This window comes from Chinchilla lanigera, unplaced genomic scaffold (genome assembly GCF_000276665.1).
Source record: "Chinchilla lanigera isolate Chin_1 unplaced genomic scaffold, ChiLan1.0 scaffold00068, whole genome shotgun sequence".
Lineage (NCBI taxonomy): Eukaryota > Metazoa > Chordata > Mammalia > Rodentia > Chinchillidae > Chinchilla > Chinchilla lanigera.
The window spans coordinates 10,448,411-10,471,483 of NW_004955469.1; the positions used below are offsets into that span (position 1 = coordinate 10,448,411).

Here is a 23,073-nt window from a genome sequence, read left to right on the forward strand (position 1 = left end):
ATCTAGAAACTATAAGGATTCCTTAGAAGGGGCTGGGGATTTAGCTCAGCGGCAAAGCGCCTGCCTGGCAAGCGCAAGGTTGTGAGTTCGGTTCCCGGTACCAGAGAAAAAAACAAAAAAAATACAACAAAAAAAAAGATTTCTTAGAAGCGAATTATTAAAAAGACAACATAATTAAAAATAAGCAAAGGATCTGAAGAGCATTTTTCCATAAAAGACATACAAATGGCCATTGTGCCTATGAAAAAAAGCTGAACATTAGTAGTCCCTAGCACAAATCAAAGCCACAGGGAGATACTCTTCAAAATCACTAGTAATAACAAGGCAGACAATAATAAACCCAGGGAGGATGTACTTATACACTGCTAGAGGGTACCGTTGTTTTGGGAGAAAGGCTTTACAGCTCCTCAAAAGGTTCATAAGAGTTACCATATGATCCAGCAATTCTACTATTATGTATGTATCCAAAAGAAATGCACACAGAAAACTTGCGCACAAATACTCATAGCGGCAGCATTCATAATTTCCAAAAAGTAGAAACAACCCCAATGCCCATGAACTGAAGAATGGATAAATAAAATGTGGTATATCTGTACAATGAAATGTGTTATTCAGCAGTGAAAAGAAATGAAATACTAGTGTATGGTACAGCACGAGTAAACTTGAAAACACGCTAAGCGAAAGGTACCAGTCACAACAAAAGCACTTTGTTTGTTTGTTTGTTTGTTTTGTCTTTTTGAGACAGTGCCTCACTATGCAGTTCACGCTGGCCTTGAGCTCACTTTGTAACCCAGGCTGGTCTTCAACTCACAACAATTCTCCTGCCTCAGCCTCCTGAGTGCTGGGATTACAGGCATGTGCCACCACGCCCGGCAACAAAAGCACTTTGTATGATTTCATTTATATAAAATGTCCAGAATAAGCACATCTTTACAGACAGAAGGTAAATTAGTGACAGGAGTGTTACTGAGTGCTAATGAGCACAGGATTCCTTCTGAAAAAGAATGGGTAAAGAGACCATGATCTGAGTGTGGTAGTACACACTCATAATCTCAGCAGTCTGGGAGGCTGAGGCAGGAGGATGGAAGGTTTGAGTCCAGCCTGGGCAACTTCACAGCTTAGCAAAATCTTGTCTCAAAAGTTATAAGGTGGGGAGTAGGGATGTAGTTCAGTGTGAGGCCCTGGGTTCAATCTTCAGTACTGAAAAAAAATAAAATAAAAATAAAAAAAAATAACAAAAACTAAAAGTAAAGGTGACTGTGCTGATGGTTGCACAGTTACAAATATACTTAAAAGCTATCAAGCTGTATACTTTTTTCTTTTGGTACCAGGAATTGAACTCAGAACCTTGTGCTTGCCAGGCAGGCACTTATGCCACCGAGCTATATCCCCAGCCCTCAAGCTGTATACTTCTTAACTGGTATACCTTATGGTATGAATTATATCTGAGTACACTTTGTATATTTAGAAAAAGGCAAAAATGCATGAGGAAAATTGCCTAACCCAGACTAACATTTATTTAGTAGCAATTTCCTAGGCACCTACTACATGCTGCCCACGTGGTGAGACATCAGCCTGCTGAACATTTTATTCCCAGGGTGGGCGAACTGAGGAAGAGGGACTCTGCTCTGTCCCCAACCTCCAGGGACACTCAAGAAAGGAACTTGAAGATTGCTTTAGGCTCGCTACTAACCACATCTCTTTCTTATGTTTCCAGACATCCTCCGGGAATTCAACCCTTCCCTGAAGGGTTTCTCCACTGGCACCGGGAGAGAAAACAGTGAGGGAGCCTTCCTTAACCAGGCTGTGGCAGGGGCCCGTGCTGGGTGAGCCAGGGCACCCTGTGGGGAGGACAGCATACGCCCCGCAGGGTCAGAGTGGGGAGTGTGGCCTAGACTGGGGTTCATGGCCCAAGGCTGGGGGCTTCGCCTCGGGGAGGGGCCTGAGGTACAGAGTCTGGGCTGGTCTCGTGGGGTATTCTTTGCTGTCAGACACAGAAATCTGCTAGTGTACCCCGAACATTACCCCCAGGAACTAGTGACAACGAACTCTGATGGCTGGCGCGTGCTTCGCCTCATCTGCGTATCTCGTGTGCACACTAAACAGCAGCTGTTCAAGGGCTCCCTCGAAGTCCCAGCTGCTCCCGTGTTATGCTGTGTGTTAGAGCCCTGCCCTCCCTCCCACCCTCATGTGGGTGCTGCACTTCCTTCCTCTCCTGGGAAGAGCAGCAGCCTGGAAGTGGAGGCCCAGAGTCCAAGTCCTAGGTTCTCTCCTGGTTTCTCTAAAGAGGGGCTGGCTGTAAACCCCCTCTCACAGGGCAAGTGTAAGGTTCGAACACACCCTTGAATGCAAAGGTTGTGTTGAGCTGTGAATAGGGTACACACGTTGGGTCAGGATGGTGGCCCCAGCAATGGTGCATCAAGGCTGCAGGGCCCACCTGGGAGAACATCTAGCGAGCACGGAGATCGCTGTGCTGTGGTCCATGGGCTTCCGGAGTCCCCGAGAGCAAAGCAGGCAGCTTTCCTGGTCCCAGGCTCTGCTGTGCTGCTGGATTCCAGAGCCTAGAGTGCTACTTGCAGTTTGCTGCCGGGTCAGAGGACACATGCGTGCCGTACCGCATCAGAGAAAAAACAGAAAGAGTCTTTCTGCTTAGTCCTATTTTCTCCCACAATAATACAGATCTCACTCTCTGTGAAGTTCCTAGGATTCCTATGGCTTGATTCTTAGATTCTCTGATCTTCTCCCAGCTCCCAGCACCATCCCGAGGCCATGAACCACCTCAGTAGCTTTCCCACTTACTGACAGGAAGAGTGGGTTATACAAAGCCTGAATGAAAGGAGACTGATTTACTGCTTTAGATTTTTTACTTGTTTTAATACTGCTATGATTTTGCTTTTCACAAGCATACATCAGCTGGCAGTATAAGAGAGGCAGTGTTGAGCATGATTAGCTCAGAGAGGAACCCAAGAATGAAGTCTCAGAGAGGACAGCTTAGGAGTAACCAAAATGAGCATCACCCTGAGAGTGATGGAGCCGGGGCCATAGCATCTGTCAAAATGGCCACATGCTGAGCTGTGCATGACATGTCCTTACGGACTTCCATTTGCCTTCAGTAAGCCTGACTTGGAAAAGAAAGAAAAGGAGGCCATCAAATATGTCAGTCACAAAATAGTCACAATGAGCATTACCCCTCAAATGTGCAGGGCTCTACCCTTCCCAGGTGTGGTCCCCACTTCCTCCTCCTCCTCTGTAGAGCTTGGACAAGGAAGGAGATCTGTGTCCTGGCCTTTAGTCCTGTTTTCCTGCAGGAACCCCTCACCCAGTCTGATCTTTCTGCTAAGTTCTCTACCAGTCCCTGCCTCTCACCCAACTTCCTCCTGTGTGTGCTCATAGGGGCTTGGCTGTCCAGGCCAGGAGGCTGGTGGATCTGATGAAGAGTGACTCCGTGAGTCTGGCGCAGCTGGGGAGGGGCTCCCAGAACAGGAAGTGGGCGGGAGAAAGTTATGGACCCGGAGAAGATCAGCTGTGGGGTGAGGGGTGCCCAGGAGCCAGGCCAGCTTTCTAGCAGGCACCTCTGAGGCGGGGTTCTCATTCCCTTGTTCAGACTGTCAGCCACCCAGCTGTTTGAATTGGACAGCATGAATCGGGCACTGGGCTGGGGGTAGGGCTGGAAATACTCAGGGCCTACAGCGCAGTCCTGTCCTTAAAGGGCTCATGAGGAGACTGACATGAAGATGAAGATTCAGAAACAGTTGCCATGTGTTACAGAAAGAAGACTATGTGTGAGGAAGAACAGGGCACAGAAGATGGGCCAGGCAGTCTGCATGAGAGGGCCCGGGAAGGAAACAGAGATGTATGACCCGGGTTCTAAAAGAAGCACATAAGGTTCTCCCTCAAATGAAGCAGATTCTCAGTGCAGACTTTATGTTGCAGCTGTTTCCAGGTGGATAGAATAATGAAAGATAGGGATTGGGATTTATTATTCTGTATATAACTGAACATGCTGGGAAGTCTGTTATTGGGAGGTTTCAGAATATTTCCATTTTGGGGGCTGGGGATTTAGCTCAGCGGCAAAGCACCTGCCTGGCAAGTGCAAGGTCATGAGTTCAATTCCTGGTACCGGAAGAAAAACAAAACAAAACAAAAACAAACCAGAATATTTCCATTTTAGTGTCAAACTTTTCTGAATTTTTTCCCATCTTTCCCCCTCCACCTCTTTTGGAAGTATAAGTCAGAGAGGCAAAGTTATGTATGCTGGCAACGACATAAGGGGCTGTGAGGGCACCGTTTTCCATGGCCACAGTTTATGGAATGTGTATGACCACACACCTTCTGCCCAGCCCTGTGATTTCAAGTGCTTGCCCAGTCCCTCTTGGAAGAGGCAGACGGCAGAGGTGGCACAGTATTTTCAGAGCACATGCTTGCTGCTGCCATGCTGCTCTGACCAGCCTCTCTAGCCGGATCTGTTCACAGGCACCTGAACCATTTGAGTTTGGAGTGTTCCCTCTTAATGGAGGGTGCCCCTTTCCTCCATAGGCAAAAGGAGCATTCTAGACTTCTAGAGATTCCCGGAACAAACCTTCCTTTCCCAGGGCCAGGACCAGGATCAGCATCCCTTTCCCCCACCCACTCACTTGCCATCTAGAGATGAGGCACCAAAGCTCAGAAGACATCTGACTCTGCTCCCCCTGATTTGGGTGGAATCTGTGAGCTGTGTGCCACTGTGTGTGGACAGATCCATGTGGTAGTTCAGGACCCCACCTAAAGTCAGTGATCAATTTACCATCTATGACCTCAGCACCCCAAAACCAACGAACAGCAAGTATGAATGTCCACTGGACTCGCTGACTTGTGAGGACTTATCCCCTCCACTTAGTGTTTAGCACTTTGTGTTTTTCTTAACTTGACCCTTTTACTTGTTTGTTTCCTGTTCATTTCAGAGGATAAATTTTCAGGAAGATTGGAAGATAATCACTGTGTTCATAGGAGGCAATGACCTCTGTGATTTCTGCAGTAACCTGGTAGGTCTCTAGGCCTTTCATCAACCCTTGACCAAGAGAAGGATTTCCATGGCCCAGCTGCTGGCTCCTGGAGTGGCACAGCTGGGTTAGGACTTAGCTCAGGGCTTGGCTTGGAGCCAGCCTGGGATTAACCCTGAGACCTGGAGGGCATTCACCTCCAGGAGAGAGGGAACAGGTAAGCAGGATTGTTTGTAAGACTGATCCTGACGAAGAGAACCTTTCTTATCAAGAGAACAATATCATATCAGTGTAGAAACCGGGGTAACATTCTAGTGATCCAGAAAATCTTGCCTGTCTTCATAGATAAACAACTCCTTTTTCCAGGACACGCTATGCCCAGCTTTGTGCTGTCACTTGCTAGAGAAAGTTGATTTCCTATGAAGGCATCTAGGCAAGGTTCAGAGGCATGTCATTCAGGGCTGATGGGAATCCCAAGGTCGAGGTTGCTCCTTTGTGAGTTCTGTGCTTCCTCCTGGAACTCCAATGCCTCTGAACTAAAGGAACCATGCAGGCTCTGCCACCAAGTCTTGCACCCATGCTGTGCCTGGCACTGCTCTAAGCACTGAGCAGTGGCAAATGAAACACAGACTCTGCCCTCGAGCAGATGGCCCTCCCAGTGAGGGGCACACAGGCACTGCACCATAACAGAAGAAAGGCATCACTGTGTGCTTCTGGTGACACACACCCCGGGTCTGAAGTTAAGGCTGCTGTGAGAACTTCACATGTGTGTGGGGTACGGTGCAGTGCAGGAGACGTTGCAGTGGGGCTTCGAAAACAAGTGTGTTGGGCAGGCAGAGAGAAAGGGGACCAGCACACCCAGATGTGAGAGGTGGGGATGCTATTGTAGCCTGTGAGCAGCTGCCCAGAGGGGCCATCTGGTCTCCAGGTCCCTTACAGCCCACTTTCCTGTCATCAAAGTCACCTGGGGCCATGTGTTTTCAAGCTGTAATCTGAAGGCTCCGCGGGGAAACCAAGGGTCTGCTAGGGGTAGGGGAGGAGCTCGGACCATGGGCCCAATCTTGGCTCTGATCTATTTCATAGACCAGGGTTCTTGGTTAGATTTCAGTCAGAAAAAAAGGTCTGCTGCTTTAAAAAAAAAATTTAAAGGCAACATATTACAGTGATCATGCATACCAATGTTGATAGCACACTTCATAATAGCTAAGTCCCGAAAGCAGCCTATATGTCCATCAACAGAGGAATGGATAAAGAAAATGTGTTATCTATATATAATGAAATATTTCTTGGCTATAAAGAAGGATGCATTTGAGGCGTTTGTAGGAAATGGCTATACCTAGAAAACATAATGTTAAGTGAAATAAATCAGATTCACAAACTTAAACACCATGTTTCTCTCATTTGAGTAATGTGATGTACAAATAAAGAGCAAAATAAAAGATTAATAAAAGGAAACAGGGAGGTAGATCTTTTGCAAATGGGAAGGAGCCCCAGAGTCTGAGTGGGAGGGGGAGGGGAAAAGGGAGGGAACATACAAGGATTTAGGCTGTGCCACGTACACATACCAAATACTCACAGCGGCTACACACAGGTTGCCAGCGTGAGCTAAAAATAATAATAATGAAAGTGGGGAAACAGGGTCTAGAGATGGAGGTAGCTGGGTGGGGAGGGGAAGGGGAATAAAAAAGAATGAGATATACTATATACGTGTACTTACTCCCTGAGATGAAAGCAAAGCCTGAAGCATGGACTAATAAAATAAAGTTAAAAACTGAAAAAGCCACAAATATCAAGACGAGCAGAAATATGAGTGAAAATGCATGCTTGGGCCAGGATGTCCATAAGACACTCTTCTTCTCCTGCTGTCTCCTCAAGGCCCTGGCCTAGGATGTAGCTCCCAGTATATGAGGCCCCAAGCAGAAGCAGTGAGGCTGGAGGGCCAGAGACTGTTACCACTGCAGGAACTCTCAGACCCTGCTCTCAGATATCTGTTCTGACAAGCAAGCCTGCCGCTGTTTTAGAGGGACCCAGGGACGTGACGTGCTTTAGCTAAGGCTGTATATCTAGTTCGTATGTCATAGATGCAGAGCTTTCCCTAGCTCCATGCAAAAGACAGAGCATTTCCCTGAGGGTCACAGCAATGACACTTCTGAGGATATGAAGTTGGGGTAAAGGTTGGGGTCCCCAAAGACAAACCCTCTGTGCTAATGTTGTCCTCTGACTGAAATACAGATAGAGGAAGAGCTAACAGAGGAAGCAGCCCTGGTTGTAGAGAGATAGGGTGATGAATGGGGCTCAGGAGACATTTCTCATCTTGCAGGTTGACTATTCCCCCGAGAACTTCACAGACAACATCAGGAAGGCTCTGGACATCCTCCATGCTGAGGTATGGGGCTGGGATAAATGGCTTCTGAGAGGCTCCACGGGCCACTGGCTTGGGCCTTCAAAGTCTTGCTGAGACCTCCTTGGCAGGTGCCTCTTGTCTGGTCCCCAGCAGTCTGACTGTACAGTGTCAATGGGGAGCAGAGAGGAGGGAGAAGGAAGGGGTGAAAGAAGTAGACGGGCCAGGTGGAAATCCCTGGCTTAGAACTCTAGAAGGAGGAGAAGGTCCAGGCCCTTATAAAAGGCTCTAGCTGTCCAATTCTGCCTTTTCACAGGTTCCTCGGGCATTTGTGAACATGGTGAAGGTGCTCCAGATAGTTAACCTGAGGGAGCTGTACAAGGAGACTAAAGTCAGCTGCCCACGGCTGATTCTCAGGTCAGTTGGAAGCTTCTTCTTTCTCCCTGTTTCCTAGAGAGTCCTCGACCCTTGGCAGGTGTGTGTGTGTGTGTGTGTGTGTGTGTGTGTGTGTGTGTGAGAGAGAGAGAGAGAGAGAGAGAGAGAGAGAGAGAGAGGATGAGAATAAATAAAAACATAGACAAAAACCAGAGCAATCTCATGGAAGGATATCCCAGGACTTTTGACCCCAGTATAGGCCTCAGTTACTTCCCTCAGGGTGTGTGTGGAACCCAATCCTGCTACTGTTACCATAGCAGTTACTGTCTCCCCCCAACCCCCATCCTCCAGGAAGAGGAGAACAAGATATCAAGGGTGAAGTCAGGTCATGTTGGCAGTACTCAAAGAGGACTCAGGCTGCTATGAAGATCTACTTCATGGTGTGTGCAGAATACCACCATCCCCACATGGACAGTGCCTCTGGTTGGCAGGTGTGCTCCAGACTGGACATTCACAAATACAGGGAAATTATCACTTCCTAAAGGAGAAGGTGACCAAGTCAGAATCAGCAAGGTCCAGAGAATAGTCTTTCCTAGAGAACAACCACCCTGTGAGGCCCTGTGAGGCCGGCTTTAACCCTCAGCCTCCACAGGTAAACAGAGATGGCTGCCCCTTCTAGTATTATACATTTCTGTGACATTTGGGAACACGATACTCTTATAACCAAAGCGTGACTGTTTCCATAGCATTCCTTCCTACAAGTCCTCTGGACCATTAGCCCAGGTCACAGTGGCAGCGCAATGCCCCCCCACAGCCCCCTCCACAGCCTTGACACACCATGAGGTAATTAGTCATTACCACATGGTAATTATCCCCCACAGCCTGGGAACTCTGAGTCACTGCTAGCACAGTGTAGGTGCCTCACAGCTGCTTGCTGAATGACTGAATGAATAATTCACAAGGGCCAGACTTGGTCTTGGAAAGTAAGGCCGACTTTGGCTGATCCCCTGAAGGTCCATGCCAGAACCTGCCTGGGGGCCTGGACTGCGCAGGTCCCGCTGAGAAGGCCCCAGGGCGCTGAGAGCAGAGACAGGATGGCTGCCGGGTGACATGCGCCTATTAACACAGCTGGTGTCAGGCATGCTATTTTCAACTGCTGACACATCCACCGGCTCCCACTTTCTCCAGTCACTAGGCCACACAGGGGTTACGTGTGTTCATCCTGCTTCAGAGCAGCTCTCCAAAAAGTCTCTTGCTGCTGCTTCCCTGGGGGTTTTAGACCATTAAACCTGAAGGTTCAGAGTCATTTGCCAGCTAGCTCTGCTTGAAGATCTGAAATGGCCAAACCATCGGATGTCAGAGTCAGATGGATTCAAGGTCGCCTTGCCCTTGACGCTGCAGTGCTCTGCACTCCCTGCCTCTCTTTTCTGTCTCAGTGGCTGAGATGTCATTGGTGATGCTGGGTCTACACTGAGCCATCTGCACTGTTATCACCTTAGCCCCCTGGACCAAAAGCCCAGACTTGGCAGATGAAGGAATAGAGTAACACACTAGACAGAAGCTGTTTAGTATAGAGGTTTGGGCTCAAGTTTAACTGGTATGGTGGTACATACCTATAATCCCAGCACTCTGGGAGACTGAGGCAGGAGGATCTCAAGTTCAAGCACAGGCTGGGGAACCTAACAATTCAGTGAGACTCTGTCTCTGTGCCCCACCCCCCAAATTTAAAAGAGCTGGGGATGTAGCTTAGTGCCAAGACTTCGGGTTCAATCCCCATTATGGCAAGAACAGCAAAACTTATCGGGTCCAGAGCCAGAGGGACTTGAGCTTAATTCCCTGCTTTTATACTCAGCACACATATGGCTATGTGACTGGGAGAAAGTTACTTAACCACTCTGAGCCTCAGTGTTCTTCTCTATAAAATAGGGACAATGATAATTCAACTTCTAGGATAATTATGAGGATTAAACAGGTTGTAATCAATAAAGCTCTTATCACAGTATGTGACAGTTACCATTCAGTGGATATTAGCAATTATTATTTAGAAGGAGGTGCACCTCCGCACAGCATCGTCCTCAGACAGCCACAAGGTAAGCCAGCTCCATGAAAGTCACTCCTCCCTGTACAGATGTTGGAAGCAGCTGTCTCATTTTCAAGAGCAAATCCAGGTCAGGGACACTGTCTTCAGCCTCCCTTGGCCCAGCGCACAGGTTGAGCAGCCAGGCCCTTCCTTAGCAAGGATTCCTGATGCTTCCAACTGAAAAAGAAATATATTCAGTGTCTCAGGCCATGTTTCTGCATCAATGACCTTGGGGTGGGGCGTCTTCTTGTTTGGCCTGTAGGTCCCTGTGTCCCTGTGTTGTGACGCTTGCTGATAACTCAACAGAGCTTGACTCCCTCATCGACATAAACAAGAAGTATCAGGTAAACCTGGAGGGGCTTAGCTGCCAGGGGGCTGCTGTGTAGTTTGGAGAACAAGCAGTGCTGAGGAACTTGACCCCGACCCAGTGGGCAATGACCCTTGGCCAGTCTAAAGAGGCCACTCTAGAGCAGGGGCTGCAGTTCAGCTAATTTGAGTGAAGCTACAGAGGCAAATCGTGAGGCACGCTTTCACTAAATCCCAGTTCCTGGCCTTTACGTGAAAATGAACACTGTCACTTGTCACGGACAAGTGGGTATTGTCTTAGTTTCTTTTCTTTTTGCTGAGACAAAACACCTGACTCTCAAAGTTAAAGGAGGAAAGGCTTATTGAGCTCATGGTTTGTAGAGGTTGCAATTCATAGTTGGCTGGCTCCAAGGCAGGCTAGCATGGCAGAGGGGCATTGCAGAGCAGGCAGGCAGAAGGCAGCAAGCAGCAAGCTACAACAGCAGCCCTCTTTCTGTCTCTTATATTTTATCTAGGCTACCCACCCTAGTGTGGGTAGCACTCACACCCTTAATCCCAGCATTGCACCATGAATCAATCCTAGTGTTACATCCTTGACCCCAGCATCACACACCCTAGGTCCAGCCACTTCTGAAAAGCCCCACCTTTGACTGCATGAGGCATTGGGTGGACATCTAGATACAAGGCAGAAAAGGTATCAAGGAAAGAAGTCTTCTTGTGGATCTGTCTAGATCCAAACCCCAACTGTCTGAACTTCCAGCTCCTGGGTGGGAAATAAAAGCTGCAACACCTCCTCCCTAGAGGGTCTTGAGGGTCCCAAAAGGACAAGCCAGGCCTCCCTCTGCCATCCCTCCAAGGAACAGGTGTCCCTACAGTACATAAGCAGGAGAGTTGACAGCTGGCTTTCTTGTGGGCTGTTCCTTTAGTCCTCTTGCTGTCAAATCTGACCAGACAGTTGACTCCCCGGACCATCTCTAATTTCCCCCGAAACAGTCATCCAGTCATTCAAAGGGGACAATGGTGGCCTTCCTTTCAGACAAGATCAGGCACGTTCAGGGTAGTATGGCCATAGACCAGCCTTCCTTTCAGAGTGGACTGCAAACAGCTTGCAGAGGTAATCCATCCTTCAAAAGCCCATGGATGGCATATATAGAACCACTTCCCTGCAGATTCCTCTGGAGGCAGCCATACCTTCTGGGTGTGTCAGAAACTCAGAGAGAAGTGAACCTTTATTTACCCTGCCACCATGGCTCAGCCTTCTAGTGACTCCCCAGCTGTACCTCCTTCTGCCACGAGCAGGCACCTGGCACAGTAGCGAGCAAGTGCACACCCCACACCCGGAGAAGAAAGGCAGCTGAAGTTATGGCCAGGAGAGCAGTCCTGTGCTGGGTGGGGTTCTTAGATGCCAGCCACAAAATCTCATGCAGTTTGTGGCTAATTTAAAGACATAATATTTAAGCAGAGTCTCAGAAGAGCTAGAGAGCTAGCTAGGGTTAGAGGCTGAGCCGCCAGGAATTAGAGTCATAGGTTCCTAGGGGCTGAGCCATAAGATTCAACAGCAGGCCAGAGACCTTACCAGAGGAGACCTCATGGACCGCACAGTCAATGCTGCTTCTAAGAACCAGAGACAGCTACCTTCATCAGCGGAGTGGATCCCGTCTTGTCCCTGAGATGGGGTTTGGATGGAGGCCTCCTTCATAGGCTGGGGAGGTGATCTGATTTTTCCAGCTACTCCTTGAAGAGGCAGGCTGTTCTTCCTATGGTCGGGGTCTTCAAACATAGGAAGTCAGTTCAGATACTGAGAAGACTGAAAGGAGAAGAAATACAGTTGGCCCTTTAGATCTGTGCAAATTCAGCCCACCACAGATGGAAAACATTCAGGGGAAAAATGCACCTGTTCCGAACAGACAGTTTTCCTTATCAGTATTCTTTAAACAATATAGCATAGCAACTATTTCCATAGCACTTATATTGTATTAGGTATTCTAAATAATCTAGAGGTGGCTTAAAGAATAGAAAGGTATATGTAGCTTATGTGAAATTACTATGCCATTTTACATAAGGGACTTCAGCTTCCATGGGTTTTGGCATCCATGGGGCTCCTGGAATCAGTCTCCCACAGATAGAAATCACTGGACTCACTAGCGTTCACAAAGATAGGCTGGCTGTTCCCAGGTCTGATCTTGGCCACCACTGAGACCATGATCTCGAGTCCTGGAGGCACATATCAGTCACGTGAGGCCATCTCATCCTCTCAGGATCATCTCATTCCCTTCTCTCTGCAAAAGTTATGGTTCTCATCCCTTTCCCTCAAGATGATCTTTGCTATTAATAACCACAGTCATTTGTTTAGCTCTTCCCAAATGCCAGGGGCTTGATACACTATGTCTTTTCTTTGCTCCACTGTGAGCCATCATGGCTGACCGCCAGAGGAACTAGTAGCATTGGAAAGGGCTTAAGAGATGGTCCAGGCTTTGCCTGATATCCTTTATATCCAGATGAGGAAATGAAGGTTCTGAGAGGGAAGGGGCTTGCTGAGAGTCACACAACTATTAGGAGATTGTATCTTCTGGAAGTCTTCTTGTGAGAGGTCACGCTCCTTCCCTTGTGTCTTACTCAGGGATATGCTTGTAATGGAAGAGGCTGGCCCAGGAGGTCAGACATGAGGATTCTCTGTCAATGGGGCTCTCCTTCTGGCTGACCCTAGAAAGAGACAATGCATATGACTTCCACGGTGACCACACTAATGCTCCAAGATACACGAGCCTGACTTCTCTCTCCAGCCAGAATCCTGGCCCCAAATTCCGGACACTCTAGTGAGCAATGAAATGACAGAGTCTGATAGACGAGAATCAGAACTGGGATAACTGGTTTTCCTAGAACTGAGCCCAAGCAGAAGCTGGGAAGATTATGGCTTTTACCCTCCTAGATAGATCCGAGAGCAAAATGTTCACACACATGCACACACACACACACACACACACACACACACACACATACACCCCACAAGCAATATAATGTAGCATTGTTGTTGACTTGTCTTTGATTTTTCTGAACAAGTGTAGGACAGAAATTAAATGTAAGGATCATCCAAAATGCCACTTAATCAAATACCAGCCCTTCAAGCCTTTAATCAGAATAGCTTTAAAAGTGGGGAAGGTGTCAAGCTACTAGATTTAGTTTATTCTTGCCTTCCCCTTTCTACAGCCGGAAGCAAATCTATGTAATTACAGCAGAGGTGGGAGCCAGGGGCTGAGTTTAGGGCTGATTTTAAAAGGTAACCTTTTCTTGGGCACTTGCGATGTTGCTGAAAGTTCATTTACCCAACAGCCAAATTCTGTTCAATTCTATGTCAGAGAAGAGATCAAGCAAAGATGCAAAAGATTCAGAGAGGACCCCCTGACCCCAGCCCCCTTCTCCCCCTCCCCCGGCAGGAGGGGACTGAGCGGCTGATTGAGACTGGACGCTACGATACCAGAGAGGATTTTACAGTGGTTGTGCAGCCATTCTTTGAATATGTGGACATGCCGAAGACCTCGGTAAAGAAAGCCCAAATTGTGGATGAGCGGAGCCCACAGATGGTGCCCAGCTGTTCTGAGCATCTGTTGTGCCAGGCGACATTTCTGTAACTGCCTCTCTTTTTTCTGCTGGTGACCAGGAGGGCTTGCCTGACAACTCATTCTTCGCCCCCGACTGTTTCCACTTCAGCAGCAAGACTCACGCCCGTGCAGCAAGCGGCCTCTGGAGAAACATGGTAGGATGGCTGAGGAAGGAAAATCCTCCCCTCTCCAAGATTCATTGCTTGTGCTCCTCCCTCCCTCCCGCCCCTGGGCCCTGCACTCTGACCTTTCCATTCTGGCCACCTCTTTCTCATTCTCCACTTTCCTGCTTCTTGGTTTAGCTGGAACCTGTTGGTCAGAAGACAACACGGCAAAATTTTGAAAACAAGGTCGATATTGTTTGTCCGAACCAGGTAGGATGAGATGCACATCCCCAAAACACTCCATGAAGAGCGTCTTCTCCAGGTTCTGGTGCTCTCTGCACTTCTCAGTTCGTTTCATCCCGGGTTCTTGCCTCAGCCTCTGCTCTGTCCCCGGGCCCACTCCATTCAATATTCCAGGTCAACATCCATAATGACTGGAGGCCCTCCAGTGCTCCTGGTCTCTGCATGGCAGGGCTCCCTAGCACAGTACAAGCTGGACACCATTTTCTTGGACAGATAGGAAAAAACATGCCAGCCACATCTGGCTTTCCTTTTGAAGGCTGAGAATGGGGAGAAGTTCAAGGGTAGCTGGGTCTTAGCGTGTATGCATGTAGCTACTGGCTCCATCACTATCTGGGAAGAGCAAGGAGACTTAGAATGCTAGCTGGTTGGATAGAGGGCGGAGGGCAGGGTGCTACGTGGGAAGTGGGAGCTAGAAAAGCAGAACAAGATTCCCATTTTCACCCATAAATTGTTACAAGGGATTTTTGGGACTCTATGGCTGCTGCCCATATCCCTATAATTCTCTGGTTCCAGGCCTGTCACTGGGAATCACATGCCAGGCCTTCCACAGGGGAGGACCAGGATCTGCTTTTCTTGCCCAAACAAGAAGCAGCCCAGGCTACTGCAGGGTGGAGTGGGTATGGGGTAGCAAAGGAGCCCAGTAAGTAGAAGCTACAGCTTTGATTAGCAGGAAGAGGTGTACTGTTGTTGGGAGGGAGTGGGTAGAGAAAAAGAAGCAGCAAGGGACCTCAGCCATCAGGGGTGGTGGAGGCAGGGAGGCACACATGTAACTAGGAGCCATTTAAAGGTTTATCTAAGTCTTCATATAGAGAAGGCTCCCCTATATTCTGAAATAGAGCCCCCAGTGATCAGCATGGGTGGGAGGGGCTGGGTTCAGATTGTGGCATCAGGGAGGCCAACGGGGGACATGTGTCTAAGTTGGCACTTATTGCAGGCTGGTAAACAGAGAATCAAGCCACATATGCTGCCATTACTCACTCCCTCTCCCCACAGGTCTGGCCATTCCTGAGTACCTACAAGAACAGCATGGAGGTATCTGCTAATCCCTCCCTTTTGACTCACCAGCCAGTGTGCTGAGCAGCCCAAGCCAGGGCTGACCCAACAGGATGGGTGGGAAAGGGAGCAAGTGTTCTGGCCAGGAAGCCCAGGGTGGCTCATACCCTTTTACAAAGATCATCATTCATCTGTACTTTCAGAAGGCAGAATAAGCTCCTTTGACAAAGGCTGGATAGGTATCAGCCAATCAAACCATAGCACCATCCAGACAGACTGAAGAGAACCGTCCTCTTTACCAAACTGGGGCAGGAGCAGGTGGTATGAGTTGGGGTCATTTGTTGAAGCCTCAAGTCTTACATTGAGTAAAGGAGTGTTCTGGACTAGATTAACAGTGCTCAACCTGGCTGATACTCAAAATTACCTGGGGTGACTTCAGATGCCCATTAGAGATCCCTTGCCAAGTGTAGAACCAGAAATCTATACATTTTAAAGCTCTCTGGGTGAATCTGATGCCCAGCCAGGCTTTTTGGCCCCTTCCAACCCTACGATTCTGAGATTCCTTCTATGCTCTTAGGGCCATGGGACCTGGCTATCATGCAGGGAGAGGACCCCTTCTGCCTCATCTCCCACTTCAGGTAATGACTCATGACCACAAGGTCCCAAAGCTTCTCAAAGACTTATACACTGGAGCAACCCAATGAGATTTTCTTAAGCTAACACCAAATTTATGACCAGAGCTTGCTTACTGTCTAGGGGGTGGGGCGGCAACTGCTTTGGCCCACGCTGGCCTCTGGCAGTATCATGCCTGGCAGGCCAGAAGCTCTTTCTGGCACTTCTACTTTAGCTTCTTGGAGGAGGCACGTGAGCTCACCTGCTGGTGTCCCAGTCCTGTGGTGTGGTGAGGTCCAGGGGTTAGAGGTGGGCCCAGTAATCCCATCAGCCGCCTGGGTCTGTCGACTTGTGCCCCTAGCTCTGTAGCCACCTGAGCCTTCAGCAGGGTCTGGAAGATTCCCTGGGCTCTTCAGAAGGGGCTTGGGGACAAGGACAGGCCCTACATGATTATTCTTCAGATTCTTATGGAATCCAGAACTTCGCTCTTTATTTCCAGTGGCCTCTCACATAGCAGCTATGATGAAGTGGTGGGATCTACCCTGCTGGTCCTCCTTCCCTCCGCCTCTCCTTTGATCCATTTGTCTGTCCCCAAACCCCTACTGCCAAACTTAGTTCCGGGATTAGTTTATCGTGTCTCTTAGGGGGAAACGCTCCTCGTATGATGTCTGTTCTTGTAGCAGTGTGGATGCCCAGTCCTGCATGGTTCAAACATCCAAGCAGGGCTTGCTTGAAGCAAAAGTGCTAGATTCTGGCTGCAGCCTCCTTCCTGAAGACTCAAGCATGTCCCCTTGCATTTCTAGTGCATGCCCTGAGACCTGCAGATATCCACGTTGTGGCTGCTCTGGGGGATTCTCTGACTGTAAGGACTCTTGGGCCCCGGGCGAGTTGGGCATAGATAGACCATTCCAGATCCCTGCCCTCCTAACCCCAGGGCTTGTATTCCTGTCCTCCACATTGCCTCCCCGCTCCCCTGACTCTGGCAGCCCAAGAAAGTGGCCATGATTGGATTTTGTAACTATTTTCTCAAGCAAATGAGCAAAGGAAATTTTTAACAGGAGCGAAGTACATTGTCTCAGTAAGTAGAGGTTTCAAACATCCAACAACACTTTTTAAAAACATGCAAAAAAAAAAAAAAAAAAGGAGTTATTTTGGTTCAAAATCCTTCTAAGCCCACCTGCATGGGCGCCCTTCTTCTTTTGGAGTATACTTTACAGTCAGTTCTGACCTTCACATCTGTATCGCCTTTGCATCAGTGCAGAAGGCAGCAGAGATTCCTCAGTGGTGGGTAAAGCTCTTCCCCCACGCCCACCGACTTCCCAGCCAGGGGCAATGCTGCTTGGAAGTCACACTTTCTGACAGCACCTCTAAGGCTCTGCGAATGCTTTACGGAAGGTCCTGGAGGGAAAGAGGAGAAATGTGAGATGTGTGAGAAATCTGTCCACCCCAGTGGCTCAAGCCTACGAACACTCCCTTCATAAAGAAATGAGGAACATAATGCTGGCAATAATATTATTAACAGTCTCTCAGGTTTGTAAAGCACTGGAGAGTTTTCAAAACAGTCTTAACAACTGTGCTCCAAGTTGGCCCCAAAACTGGCCTGTGAGGAGCACAAGGTTTGCCCTTGGTTCAGTCAGGAGGCAGCCGAAGGCAGGGCAGGGATGTGGCTGGCGGGGAGGGCTGCAGGTGAGCCTGTGTCTCCTGGTCTCATGCTTTGCTTCTGTTTCAAGTGTGCTGGGAACCAGCTCTGGAAGCCCAGCCCTGTCACAGTCCCCGTTTCCTTGAATTTGCTAATTTTCCTGTGGATTCTGATGTGTTTTCAAAGGCTGGCAATGGAATTGGCTCCCAACCAGGCAACCTCCTCGACGTCACCACACAGTATCGGGGACTGTCATATAGGTAAGGGTAACCCTTGACCTCCTTCTCCCCAGGGTTCATTCCCAAAGATTGGGCGGGGGTAGACTCCCGTAAATGCCAAAGAAGGGGCTTTCATGTCTACAAAATATGAACATTTGGTGAGTGGAGAGGCCATTTTACTGTTGATAATCTTTTTTATTTTTAAATTATACAGACAAAATAAACCAAGGTTCTTATCAGCCTCCTCGGTCAGCGCATCCAACATGAAATGTACCCGAAAAACACCAAAGCCCTGATTCTTCACCTGCCCATTTGCATGTTTATGTGCATGTGTGGATGCTTCTACGTCTGTCTGTGTATATTTATTAATGTTCTATAGTCACACTTCTGCTTCGATGTATATGTTCACATCTGTACAGAAAACCTCCAAAACCCAAAATGCCCTTCAGGGAAAATGACTAAGACAAAGTCACAGTCAGCAGGATCCCTGCGCCCCTCCTCTATCCTGGCACAACACGAGGTGTGAGGCAGGTGAGAGAGGGGACTCTGGGTAAGGCACACGCTCAGGTGGCAAGTGCTCTTTAAAAATAAAAGGCGCCTGAGAGGCTAGAGAAGAGGAAGTGACCAAGCTTCCAGCAGAGAAGGCTTTCCAGGGAAGGTGGTACCCAGCGGGCCTTGAAAGATTTGCCGTTAGACAAGTGGAGGAGGTAAGGACGAGCAGTCCAGATGCAGAAGCAGAAAGGCTCAGGGTGTGAGGTGAGCGGCTGGTTGTGGGTATTCTTACCTTTTCTTCTTTCCTAATAAAATACGTGTCGATGAATGCTTCAGAGCAATTGGTTGGTGACTGGTTCAGATTTTATCTGGGAAAACAACTAGACCAAGGACAGCCACGAGAGGGCAGTGAGCCCCAAAATGAGCGGTGGGTGGCACCGGAACACATTTGTTGCCTGTCTGTTCTTTGGGGAACTAATTTAAATATCTCCCCCAAGAATGTGAGAGGAAACAGAGGGGGTGAGCAGGTCTGTGAAATTCTTCAGCCAGGGATGAGCAGAGTCCCAGAGAGAGAAGGTTTTCAGGGCAGGAGAGAAGCATCATCACAAAGCCCACAATGTCCTCAGCACAGGACATCCTCCTACCCCGAGGCCCCTAAATTTCTGCCACATCGTCAGCCAGGTCAGTGGTCTCTATGCAGTCCAAAGCAGAGCCTGGGTCACTGCCTACTCACCCAGTGTTGCTGGGGCTACAAGGAAAAGAAAGCCCAGAGGGAGAGAAAGGAAGGGGGCTTATTCCGAGTCAAGAAAAGCAGCTGCACTTGGTCACAACTAAAGGAGGCAGTAATCTCCCATCATAGTATTAGGAAAGAGGTGAAGCAGATAAGCCACAGGACAGATGGGTAAGCGACTCCTGAGGCAGTGAGGTGATCAGTTCAACTTCCCAGACAGTTCACCTGGCTGGGCTCCTGGAATCCTAACGCTGTACAAAGGCAATCTTCTGTTTAAAGTGTCTCTCTGCAGCTGTGGAGACATATAGCCATTGCTCCGTTCCTTCCAGGGAATGTCTGAATTTTCTAGTTCTAACTTTAGTACTCCCTGTCCAATGGGTGCTTTTCCTTTAAACCTTTTATGTATCCTAAAATTTCAAATATCTGCTTCTAAATGTACCAGTGTTGAAGACGGAAACTGCAGGTCAGAATCTAAGAGATGATTTCAGTTGTGGTAGAAACTAGTTTCGCAAGGTATGTTCCATGGAACATTAATTCCATCCAAGAAGGAAAAATCCTTTGTGTTTTGGGGAAAACATTACAGGCTATATCCTTTCTTTGGGGGAATTTACATGAATATTAGCATAATAAAGGCTCTGAGAAGTGCTGCAATGAAGAAATCTGTTTGCATTTTATGGTTAATCTGGGATTTCCCTTAATTCCAGAACTCTTTGTTTATAATGCCTATCAACATCCCCTGGGAAAAGTCCATGTAGTAAACTGATCTGAGCAAAGCAATGCTCAGGCGCCATCAATGCTTCTAGATTGGAAATACTAGTCAATTAATGATTCTAGGTAAATTAAGACCCCATTTTGGCCTCTTCTGCCAGGAAAACAGAGTGGAAAGTAGAATTCACCAAGTTAGGAGAGAAGTGGGTGCAGAACTCTTGGGGTGTGGGTGGCTATGAGCTGGACCTGCAGAGGATGTTTGGTTGTGAATATTTCCAGGGCCTCTAGGCCTCTGAGATCATGCACTGGTATGTGGTCCCAGCTTTAGCCAGCTCACCAGTGAGACAGGCAGAGATCTTTAGACCGTGGTCTTTTCTTCCATTGAAAAAGGTTTGCTTGTTTGGTATCATGCAACGCACCAGAATAAAATACTTACTTACCAAAAGATACATTTCTTTGTTTTTTTCAATTAGGACTTCAATCTCACATTACTAAAGCTCCTTCAACAAATAGTATTGAGCACTCACTCTACTTTTCTGTGGGTGACAGCATCTGAACATGGCCCAGCCGCTGAACTCAGAGTATCATATAGATTATGCTCATTGAAGGATCTAACTTACACTAGCATGGGTCTATTTTGACACAGTGTTTTCCTTTGCATTCTCGTAGTTCTGATCAGAATGGTGACTAAAATAGTTTTGTTCCTCCATATTAATTTGTGTCATCTTTTTTTCTCCTAGACATTTTCACTCTAAAATGGCATCAGGGAGAGATTCCCTGGCCTGGGGGCCTCGATCTGACCCCACACTTCTTTAAAGATACTTTTAAACAAGCAGTCACAGTAGAAAGTACTTGATGTTCTTGTGTGTGTCTTCACATTTACATGTTTGTTGAAGGGGAAAAGAGGGAAGAGTTGGAAGGCAGTAATTGGAGGTGGTATGGGGATTTTTTTCAAATATAAAATGTTCCTCTTTGGTTCAGAGAAGGAATCAGGAAGCAGACAAGGTGGCAGCTTTGTGTAGACTTGGAAAATACTCGGAAGTGTGAACAAATGTTCAACCACTGGCGCTCTTAGGTTCAGACATAGCTGGGCAGTGAGCAAGAGAACTGAGCAGTCAGAAGGGTAAAGCTCCCCCTCGCTGCCTTTCCCCCACCATCTGGCTGCTTGCTCAGCCTGCGATGAGGCCCCTCAAGAAACAGCCCACTTCATTCCAAGCGTTCCGTGAGGGAAGAACAGCTAGGACTGATGGATGGCCGTCCTTTAGAAGTGTCTGCCACCTGGAGGGGTGCTAAGGCTGTGTTCTGAATAAGATGCTGGGACTGAGGAGAGAGGCACAGAAGCAAAAGAACAGTAAATACAGGACATCTGAATGTCGGGTTTTGTTGAAATACTTCTCTCCTTGTCTCCTGTATGCCGTGCTTAATTTAAACACATGAAAGGAAATGGAGTCTTTTAGAGCGTCTTGAGATTACCTTAAATGAAATTCGAGGGAGCATTGGAAGGCAATGAGGGGCTGTCCTCTGAACCTTCCAGCAGAATTTACCCCATTCTGGCCACAGAAGAGTTCATCTATGTTCTACAGGTTTCTCACTCAGGTGGAATCCCGGTCACTTTGAGCAACTTAGCTCATCTCTCTGCCCCTCGGTTTTCTACTCTGTAAAGTGGAAAAAGTCACATCTACCTCCTCAACTTGTTGGGGATGAGAACAAGTGTGGAGAAGCTGCACCGAGCAGGGCACACGGTGTGTTCTCAGCTAAGTGCTGTGCTTCCTGATGTGACCATGAAAAGAAACAGCTTTTCTACCTTCAAATCCTGGGTTTAGGGGGAACCAACACATAGGTGAATTACAGATTTTCTCAGAATCTCTCACATACCAAGAGGTGGGTCTGCCTCCCCTTGCAGGTGCTTCTTGGCCCTGCGAAGGGTGAGGCGGGCTTGTTGTAAACCTTGTGTACTGATTCCATCTCTCTCTCTCCCTCCCTGGCTGGCTCACTCCCCACAGTTCAGGTGGGGACGGCTCCCTGGACAACGTGACCACCTTACCTAGTAAGTAACCACTGAGGGCTCAAGTTTGTCTTCTTACCCATCTGTTCCCGAGGTTCCAAGACTATTTCCCAGTGAAAAGAGGAACAAATAACGTTCTTCTGTGGACCACCTTTGTGGTAGGAGGGGAAGCTGTGGACAGGCAGCTAAAGTGGGTGGAATGAAGGCTGGAGATGTGGGTTCCAGCCACATCTCCCTCTCCATGAGCTTATGAGACGTGACCCACAGCGAGCTTCCAGACTCTCTGAGCCTGTGGTTTTTCAGCCAGCCTGGGGGTGCTGAGACAAGTTAGATAGGGACCTTTCACTGCACTGTGAATTGTATAAAGGTATTTTCAAGGTATTTTCAGCTCTGGCTGCCTGGGCCATCTTCCCATCAAGTCATTTCAGCTCACAGAGGCCCCAGTTTATGCTGGGCGCACGCCTGGCCTCCGTCTCTCCTCCGAAATCATAAGGACAATGGCACAACCCACCATGGGGATTTAGACCCTCTGGTACCAGGGGAGGCAACTTGGCCTTCCATCCTGAGCACTCTGTGCCCTGTTCACTTCTCCTCCTTCAGATATCCTCCGGGAGTTTAACAGAAACCTCACTGGTTATGCAGTGGGTACTGGCGATGCCAACGACACAAATGCATTCCTCAACCAGGCCGTTCCTGGAGCGAAGGCTGAGTATGCGTGGGGGCTGTGGAGTGGGGAACTGAGGCTGGCGCTGACGCTCTGAGATCGCAGTGCTGGCCTGTGGGTGGAGAGGGACCTTCATTCGTCTGCAGCAATGATTGCAGAGGATAGGGCTGCCCTTCCCTGCTGTCCCTGTGACCAGACCACACTAGGGAGGCCGGAGAGGCTGCGGTCTGGGGAAGAGGTGGAGTTCCCACAGTAATTGTCCGGGTCCTGGCCCTGCTAACTGACCAATGTACCAAACTTTTAAAACTTACCCTGGCCTAATGGTGCTAGACAGATCCACTCTCCCCAGAGCCTCTCCAGTGGCAGTCATGGAAGGCCCCATATAGGTGGGCAAGCCAGATTCTTCAGACTAAGAAGCTTCTGCTCCCCCTTTCCCTCTAATGATGCTAACAAGAAACAAAACACAGAAGCTCAGAGGCCCTGAAAGCCACGTCCTAGGATGGTTTTCAAAGGGCCCCTGGGTCTCCTGCTCCCAAGGGCCCCAGAAGCCTGAGACTCCTGCTTCATGCAGCTCCTGGCCCAACCAACTGAGCCTGTCCCATGCTGTCATCTTGCTCAGGCCTGTACTCTCTGGTTGGGGGTATGGCCCCCAGACCTGCTCACTTGGCCCGGTAATGGGAATAGCTTGAAACAGATGGTCCCTGCATCTGGTCACCCATGTCACTATCCAATGGATCTATCACTTAGACCTATCACAGGGGCCTGAACGAGGGTGTGCAAGGCCTGACATCTCCTCCTTCCATGAATTTCCATGGTTTCTACCTAGGCATGAAAGTTTTAGATACATTCACAAAAACAACCACAGTAACATAGATATATAATATATATTAACGTATATACAGAAGTCATTTTATGAGAAAATCAT

General features: G+C 48.4%; 1 protein-coding gene and 2 long non-coding RNA genes across 16 annotated transcripts in view; 1 reads left to right on the forward strand and 2 right to left on the reverse strand.

Moving 5' to 3' along the window:
• Positions 1 to 23,073, forward strand: part of Plb1 (phospholipase B1) — a 140,618-nt gene that overhangs the window by 77,765 nt on the left and 39,780 nt on the right. For all 10 annotated transcript variants that reach the window (XM_013522646.1, XM_005400530.2, XM_013522647.1 and 7 more), the window contains 15 exons: positions 1,718 to 1,826; positions 3,394 to 3,445; positions 4,941 to 5,021; positions 7,300 to 7,365; positions 7,637 to 7,737; positions 10,038 to 10,119; positions 13,516 to 13,620; positions 13,740 to 13,835; positions 13,983 to 14,054; positions 15,081 to 15,119; positions 15,658 to 15,718; positions 16,496 to 16,554; positions 17,518 to 17,591; positions 21,483 to 21,526; positions 22,085 to 22,193. In XM_013522646.1, the coding sequence (XP_013378100.1) occupies positions 1,718 to 1,826; positions 3,394 to 3,445; positions 4,941 to 5,021; positions 7,300 to 7,365; positions 7,637 to 7,737; positions 10,038 to 10,119; positions 13,516 to 13,620; positions 13,740 to 13,835; positions 13,983 to 14,054; positions 15,081 to 15,119; positions 15,658 to 15,718; positions 16,496 to 16,554; positions 17,518 to 17,591; positions 21,483 to 21,526; positions 22,085 to 22,193 (1,150 nt within the window). The remainder of the gene's footprint in view (positions 1 to 1,717; positions 1,827 to 3,393; positions 3,446 to 4,940; positions 5,022 to 7,299; positions 7,366 to 7,636; positions 7,738 to 10,037; positions 10,120 to 13,515; positions 13,621 to 13,739; positions 13,836 to 13,982; positions 14,055 to 15,080; positions 15,120 to 15,657; positions 15,719 to 16,495; positions 16,555 to 17,517; positions 17,592 to 21,482; positions 21,527 to 22,084; positions 22,194 to 23,073) is intronic.
• LOC102012948 lies at positions 7,848 to 13,636 on the reverse strand. Of its 3 annotated transcripts, none has more exons than XR_263447.2 (5): positions 13,557 to 13,636; positions 12,224 to 12,784; positions 11,717 to 11,888; positions 9,753 to 9,952; positions 7,848 to 9,027 (listed from the first exon to the last, which is right to left on the reverse strand). It is a non-coding gene; the product is annotated as an uncharacterized LOC102012948 (long non-coding RNA). The 3 variants fall into 3 exon arrangements; XR_001236983.1 differs by having other exon boundaries at positions 9,710 to 9,952; XR_001236982.1 differs by lacking the exon at positions 7,848 to 9,027 and having other exon boundaries at positions 9,700 to 9,952.
• LOC106150260 lies at positions 13,731 to 21,473 on the reverse strand. 3 transcript variants are annotated; one of them, XR_001236985.1, is made up of 4 exons: positions 18,334 to 21,473; positions 16,870 to 17,090; positions 13,928 to 13,989; positions 13,731 to 13,822 (listed from the first exon to the last, which is right to left on the reverse strand). It is a non-coding gene; the product is annotated as an uncharacterized LOC106150260 (long non-coding RNA). The 3 variants fall into 3 exon arrangements; XR_001236986.1 differs by lacking the exon at positions 18,334 to 21,473 and having other exon boundaries at positions 16,921 to 17,511; XR_001236984.1 differs by lacking the exon at positions 18,334 to 21,473 and having other exon boundaries at positions 16,870 to 17,511.